This window comes from Solenopsis invicta, chromosome 16 (genome assembly GCF_016802725.1).
Source record: "Solenopsis invicta isolate M01_SB chromosome 16, UNIL_Sinv_3.0, whole genome shotgun sequence".
Classification (NCBI taxonomy): Eukaryota; Metazoa; Arthropoda; class Insecta; order Hymenoptera; family Formicidae; genus Solenopsis; species Solenopsis invicta.
Window position 1 is genome coordinate 16942010 of NC_052679.1, and position 7712 is coordinate 16949721.

A 7712-nucleotide genomic window follows, 5' to 3' on the forward strand; every position below is an offset into this window, starting at 1 on the left:
AAAAAAACTTAAAAAAAGTTTCATTACTGTATATTTTTCTATTAATTTTTTATTTTTTATTTTTATATTTTTAATCAGATTAAATTTTTTGAAAGAGAAATCTGAAGTAGTTTCTTGTGTAAGTGGCTTTATAAATAAATTTTTGGATCATATCGTAAACTCCCAAGATTTTCCAGATGTATACACAGTAGGACAATCAAAAGCGTTGACCGAACAGCGCGGTTTTAAGTCAAGTAATCGTACTTCAGGACAACGATCAATCCTAAAAAAGTAAAAGTTTAAAAATAGATATGACATTCTATATACGTAATTTGTATGCGTATACCTCGGGCAAAATTTGTCCAGTGCATCCTTCAAACTATAAATTCGCGTTGCATTCTTGGATATTTCCCGCAGTAAAAATCCTAAAAAAGCTTGACAGTGCACATCTGTCGCTTGCAGATCGATCGTTGGGTCAATCGTAATTAATTTGTCGGGCGTGCAATCTCGTTTTCCCATTTTACTGCAGAATTAAAATAGAAACTTTTTTCACTTATTTTGTAATGTTATTTAATGATGCAGAAAATCATATAGAATTACAAAAAAATGTATTAAATATCTGTCTTTTTTCGTTTGTCTTCACTTACTTCCACCGAGATTTATTGATAATCGACAAATTGCAATATGCGCTAGGATGCATTGCAACTCCAGGAAAGTTCCAAAGAAGATACGCTTTCGCCGCCATTATCAGCAATTCATTACTCAAACTTTTTGCAATACTCGACAATTCCGTTCTAACAGATATAATTATGTTATTAGAATATAATTTTATTAGAAATATAAAAAAAAAGATTTTAAATGAATCAAACGTATGTTTAAAAAAAAATATTTTTTCATGATTTGCTAGATTTTTATCAACATTCTTATAGTTATTACTTGCTGAAAAATTTATCAATCGGTAAGTTCGCAAAGTGAATATTGGCATTTTGGGTGGCCAGTGCCATTATGAGATGAATTTCCGAGCTATTCGGTGCAGCGGAAGTACGCATCAAATTGATTAAGTGTATCTACAAAAAATTAACTGCAATTATGATTATAATCATATTTTACTTAAATAAAATATCAACAAAATTTTGATATATTATACACTTAGATTGGGTTGTTCTCTTGCCGCAGCCTCGACATAACAAAATTCTTTTCCAGACCAGACCTGCGCAGCTTCCTTCACGAAATATACATTAAAGGAACATTCGTCGTCGGAAATTTTCAAATCGCTAAATTGTTTTGAAGATAAATAAATTATAATAATTTATATAATTTTTAAATTAAAAATTAAATTATTTTGTTATTAAATATATTTTTACATAATAAAAATTTTTATATAAAATAAAAAATGAATTAATTAAATATTAAAAATAAATGTGAATTGTAAAGATTAATTAATTATGTATTAGAAACATTAATTAAATTATTGTTATTTACTTTATATTTATTTTATTAAAGTTAGAGTTCTATTTCTTTATTCAGTAACGCTAATCTTCATTTTTATTTATTTTGTTTATTTTTGGAAAGCATTAATTCATTAAATTATTAATGATTAATACCAGCAGTTATCATCGCTCGCTATGGGTGAACAAAAGATCACCGTGACAAAGACAAGAAGAACAAAACTGCTAATGACGAGGCACGCTGCCATGAAGGAGCCAAAAAGATCGTTAGGCCACTTTCTTAATTGATTCGCTGTGCCTTTAAGCATCAAACTGTGATATTGAACACTCTGAAACGGATCTTTGACGTACACATACGGAAGATCAACAATCTTATTTTCGCCTTCGTCCAAGAAGGGAAGTCTGTCGTCATTAAAATCTAAAAAATTTTTAATCTTTTATCAGAAATACTGTCAAAATTACTTCACAAATAATATTTTATTTCACAAACACTATTTTTATCGTAAATATTATTTCGCTATTATAAAAATTATTTTATCATAAATCTTTATAATTATATTGAGCAAAGAAAATTTTTGTGAGAAAGTTGCTTATCTTTAATATGATACGTAAAGTTTGTTCACAAAAATATTTCCTAAAATTAAAAACTTTTGGAATGTCCCTATAAGCACACTTCTAGAAATACGAATGTTATTAAAAATTAAAATAATATTACTATCAATATTCCAAGAATATTATAAAAATGTTCTACAAATATTATTGTGATTAAAAATTAATGCAAATTATTAAATATTCATAAACTTTATAATTATTTTTTTATAATTATATTTAAAAGTTACAATATTCCGGATAATTTAAAATATTGAACAAATAATATTATTTACTTCTTCATATAATATTCGTGTAAGTAATATTATCAGAAGTAGACGTAATCATTATTATTAAAATTTTAGGAATATTATTTAATATTAAATAATATTACGCGCTTATATATTTGTCAGTACATACATTTATGGATACTTACGTTCAGTTATCCACATTCCACCAGTTTTGTATCGCACTGCACCTCTGACTCGATTAAAGACGCTTCAAAGTTCCGGTGTAATTTGCCGAGTAGACACTTCGGAGTAAATCGGGTGGACTCAAATCGAGCCGCGGCGGCGACGTTGAGAAATCGTTGAGGTGTTCATATTGCACAATTAAAACGTGTGACACTTTCGCAAATTAAATACGAATTGACTTGACAGATGTCATTTATGTATCACGAATATACTTAGCACTCTCGTTTATTTTATCGAATCTGTTTGCCGGGACAAAACTGTTTCTCTCTTTTCACATTAGATTAACTAGATCGCATGCTATTTAACATATTACAACAAACGTCCGATTATTTTATTGGATCTTTTAGGTGTAAAATTTATTTTAAGACAATGTAACAAATTTCCTGACTGAGATGCAATTCAAATCCTATCAAAGAGCGCCATCGCGATTCTCGAGGTATCGAAACGATCATTGCGATTTTTTGAATCGACTAAGCGACTATCTGCTGCATGTCTCCTTCTCTCTCGAGCATTCTCTTTTGAGAGAAGAGAACAATCGCAAATAGTTGCTTCGTCGATTCGATCGCTCGAGACAGGTCGAAGAGTGGAAGGCGAAGGCTGTCAACCATTTCCACGTGCAGTAGTAACATACAACAAAAAACTTTCAAACAATTTAGGACAACAAATCTGTGAAACATTTTTCTCTGCTAGTATTTTTGTTGGTACAATATATAAATATATTGCAAAATAAATTTCATACATTTGTTATCCTATTATAAAAAATTATATATCACTCACCGACCCGATGCGCAACGAGCGGAGTTATTCAGCCACTGCGACGATACTGTAACATACGAACACGAAATTTAAAAGTTAAAACCTTACAATATGAAAGAGAACAAGACTATTAATTTTATGTAAATAAGAAGACATATTTATTTCAAGTTTGCTCCGCTGAAGCTCGATACCTCTCCTAGACCTCCTCCTCCTCTCAGATCCTGCATGGTTGTCTTCTCTTCCCGTTACACTCGCGGAGCACTCGCGCATAATATATCACAATCGCGCGTGGACTAATTAATTAGAAAAATTTTAGTCCGATCACTTGAACGGCACTCCCGAAATAAAACGCGCGACGCGACGAACAGGCTGCGGTTCGTTTATGTCACAAGAATTCGACGACGATGGACGTTGGCTTCCTCTCATAAGTTCTTACTTCGAAAAATATTTGTAACATTCGATTGAAATATCCATTGATTGAGCTAGATAGATGTTATACACCTTGTAAACGTTGCAAATATTATTCACCCCAAGCTTGTCTCTCAGGCCTCTTCCTCTTCTTTTCAGATCATCAGGAATCGTGTTGCACTCACTCGCGAAAATTGCAGTTACAACCGCGCGCGATTGGGTATTTGCTTTTCTCTTAAAATTAAAGGCATAAATTGTTTAAGTTTACTAAAAAACAGAGTTTAGTAATAACTATCAAATCAACATTCGGTAGCTATTACCAAACTCTTTTTTTCAGTGTCCTTTTCCTTGATCCTGCACAGAACATTTACACAGCATTGAAATAATAAAATAAGAATTGTTTTCTAACTCACTGATCCGATGCGCAACGAGCGGAGTTACTCATCAGCCACGAAGCTGCGATGACACTGTAATACACAACATAAGATCTAAAAAAATAAAACTGCGCTTAAAGTAATAAGAAAAAGGAAGGGGAAAAAGAATATCAATTTATGCAAATAAGAAGAAAGTATAGTTACCCCAAGGTTGCTCCGCTGAGGTTTGATGCCTCGCCCAGGCCTTTTCCTTCTCTCAGAGTATTTAGCTTGCTAGTTTAATTGTCAAATATGGTAATACTGTAACATAAATCACAAGATTCAAATTAAGATAGTCTTCAAAATAAATAATTTAAAAAAAATACTAATTCTTATGCACATATCAAAGTTTTAATTCCACTTTTAAAATGATATATTTTCTAATATAGTTATATCCGAAACAAAATTCTACGAGAATAAACTTTTATAAAATTTTAAATTATATATCTTAACACCATAAAAATTTAAATTTTATATTATGTCCTGAAGTAATTATCTATTATTCACGGAATTATTATTATATCACGACATAATTTTAATTTATAGAATTATTTTATATTGCTATATCATTTTAATTTATTCAATTAAAATTATGTCACTACATAATACTAGTACTACTAATACTAATACTAATTTAAAATTATTATTATTATGTCCAATCATAATTTTAATTCATGGAATTATTATTATGTCACGACATAATTTTAATAAATGAAATCATTATTATATTATAACATAATTTTAACTCTAATTAAAGTTATGTTTCAACAGAATTATTTTTATGGCCACAATAAAAATTACAAATTCTTATTGTCTGGACATATAATAATTCTACAAATTAAAATAGATACGACATAATAAAAATATAGAATTATTTTTACGTTGATTTAAATTCATATAATTATTATTACGCGCCATAATTTTAATTTGTCAAATTATTATTGTGCCTTATCATAATTTTCATTCGTCGAATTATTATTATGTCGTAGTATAATAAAAGTGAATTAAAATTATGCAGCGACGTAATAATAAAATAAATCCATGAATTAAAATTATAATAATATATTGACATAGAAATAATTTTGTATTTTTATTATATTGCAAAAAAATATTTAAATAGAAACAAAAATAAATATATAGGAAAATTATTTTTGTATGCAAGTATTGTTTTTTATTTATAATTTTAATGGATATGTAACAAAGTATAAAGTTTTAATGAAAATAAATTACTAAAATACACGAATCGCACGCTATATCGCAAACGAATATCAAATCTATGTTTTATGCGACAATTAAGTGTTGTATAAAAATAAATGTATGCTTAATGTAAACTTTGCTTACTAATAAATAAATCGTAACGCCATTGATTTTAGAGTTGGTCCTTTCTGCGTACGCTGCGTTCTGCAAATAAAAAGTAAATGCAATTAAGAAAACAAAACGATTTTATTTACCGCGCGGACAACTTCATAGCGACGCCGCACTTATGACATAGTGACGCTACACATCCTGCTTTCAACTTCACATTCATGTACTAATCCGCGTCTCAAGCAACAAATGTACGTTGTCTTTTATGACGATTATTACGTTAGAAGTATATTAATATTATAAAGCTTGACACTCGCGCGCACATAACTGCAATCTAATTATATATATATATATATATATATATATATATATATATATATATATATATATATATCATATATATATATACACCATCGTTGTTAGGCGCGATATACACATTCGACCAAGTAATTAGCGCGAAACACGCATTTGTATAAATCACCGGAATGACTAAAGAATTTGTATTACGCAATGGTTAAACTAGCAATATTGATACGATCGAGATTGAGATTGATTTCGCTTACCTGTTAAACGAGTCGCGACGCTGCTCGCTCCGGCTTCAATCCACATCGAGTCCGCGCCGTGTTCTGCAATTAAACGAAAATGCACGTCAAAATGGCGAGCCGATTTTGTTTCGGCGCGCGCGATCAACTTTACGCGTCAAAATCGACACCGCACTGCGCGTCGCGAACGGCTATTAAATCTACATGATACAATGATCGAATTGACAATAAATATCAATGCAAGTTAAATTTTGCTCACCTGTTAAAGGATTCGCGATGTTACTCGTTCCAAAACCGGTTCGCCGCGTTCTGAAAAAAATACGCGTGAATGCAGTGTCACCGACGAGAGACTAATAAAGACCGTCAACCCTAGGTAAATTTTTGGGGCCGTCACTGGGACCCCAAAGGCCCGGCGGTAATTGAAGAGCGATGACGTTATTGACTATATATGATTGTTAATACAAATATTTGAGTAATACATTATTAAATCTTGATTTTTTTATTATACAAATACTTCATAAGCAAGTATGCATACTTATATTTAATAACATCATTGTATATTGCTTTAAAATTGTAGGGGAAAGTAGGATTATTGTACGCACTGGGTAATTGTACGCTTCGTGGTTTGGCATCTTTCCGATGAATAAAAATTATATCACGACGATATTTGTAGGTTAAAGGTATTTTTTTAATATATAACCATACGTTATATCATTTAAAAACGTAGTTAATTGAAAAAATAAGAAAAAGTAAAATCATGATTTTTGTTGCGATTTCGGCGTTCAAAAAATAAGGCAATACCCATACAGCACAGAGGACTGCAGAAATATTGTTGCAACATTGCTGCAACGTTGTAATATTGCTGCAACATTGCAACAATATTGTTGCAAGTTTTGTGCTGTATGGGTAAGTCCGTATTTTTACTTTATTCATTTAATTTTGTTATACCTAACAAAAGTACGTTTTTTCCTGCATTCTTTGAGCTATTGTTTATTAAAATTACTTAAATAGTCATCAAGTAATTGTTTTTTTATCAAATCAAGTTTGCCGTGGACAATTTTACGCATCCATCTTGAAAGGCGTGAGACCAACTATAGGCCGGTATTCATAGTCGATTCTTATATTTAAGATCGTCTTAAATATCACCTTAAGATGCCATCAACCAATCAAAGAACCGTATTAGCATCTTAAGACGTTACTTAAGACAATCTTGAAATAAGAATTAACTATCATTACCGGTCATAGTCCCACTAATACAGTGTAGTGTAGTATAGTGCAGCTAAAAGAATGGACTATAACCTCCGCGTACATTTATCCAACTGCGCGTACAATTACCCAAGGCGCGAGAAATTGTTTCGTTTATCCACTTGCCTCTTTTTGCTGAATATAGCATTACCAAATGAAAAATTGTTTAATATGACAATACATAATGATAAAAAAATGTTTAAAGTTTCTATTTCTGTACTCGTATCGATTTCAACTTCAAAAATCACTTTACTGCGATAAATTTCCTTTAGGTGCGTGCAGTTTACCTACTTTCCCCTAATTCTTTTTGATCAGTTATTATCTCTGTCGATAATCAAACTTGGATGTTAACATCAAAACTGCATTTTTTTATAAAAATCGAGAATTTTTAGGTTACAAATACATAAGCATATCTATGAAACTTCAGGATAACAATCAATTATAAAATTAGTACTGTATTGTCAGTTTATCATTAAAAATTTAACAGTCACACAAACTCCCGTAAGGTTAGCGGTCTTTAATAGTCTCTTGTCGGTGGCAGCGTGAAGTGGCTTT

General features: G+C 30.6%; 1 protein-coding gene and 1 long non-coding RNA gene across 2 annotated transcripts; both read right to left on the bottom strand.

Moving 5' to 3' along the window:
* Positions 1–45: 45 nt before the first annotated feature.
* Positions 46–4109, bottom strand: LOC105203047. The gene is made up of 7 exons (XM_026133766.2): positions 2452–4109; positions 1584–1845; positions 1127–1253; positions 916–1046; positions 627–773; positions 326–502; positions 46–262 (listed from the first exon to the last, which is right to left on the bottom strand). Exons 1-7 carry the CDS (start codon positions 2465–2467, stop codon positions 148–150), a joined length of 975 nt encoding a protein of 324 aa, XP_025989551.2. The 5' UTR covers positions 2468–4109; the 3' UTR covers positions 46–147.
* Positions 4110–4230: 121 nt separating this feature from the next.
* Positions 4231–6316, bottom strand: LOC120359727. Its single transcript, XR_005576503.1, has 4 exons — positions 6172–6316; positions 5934–5996; positions 5407–5466; positions 4231–4326 (listed from the first exon to the last, which is right to left on the bottom strand). It is a non-coding gene; the product is annotated as an uncharacterized LOC120359727 (long non-coding RNA).
* Positions 6317–7712: the final 1396 nt, after the last annotated feature.

Excerpts from the sequence above, each read along its gene's own strand:
- LOC105203047 (XM_026133766.2), bottom strand. Across the intron at positions 1,047-1,126 it reads GAGAACAACCCAATCTAAGT|ATACACTTAATCAATTTGAT; the intron begins GTATAATATATC and ends AATTTTTTGTAG. Across the intron at positions 263-325 it reads CTGGACAAATTTTGCCCGAG|GATTGATCGTTGTCCTGAAG; the intron begins GTATACGCATAC and ends TTACTTTTTTAG.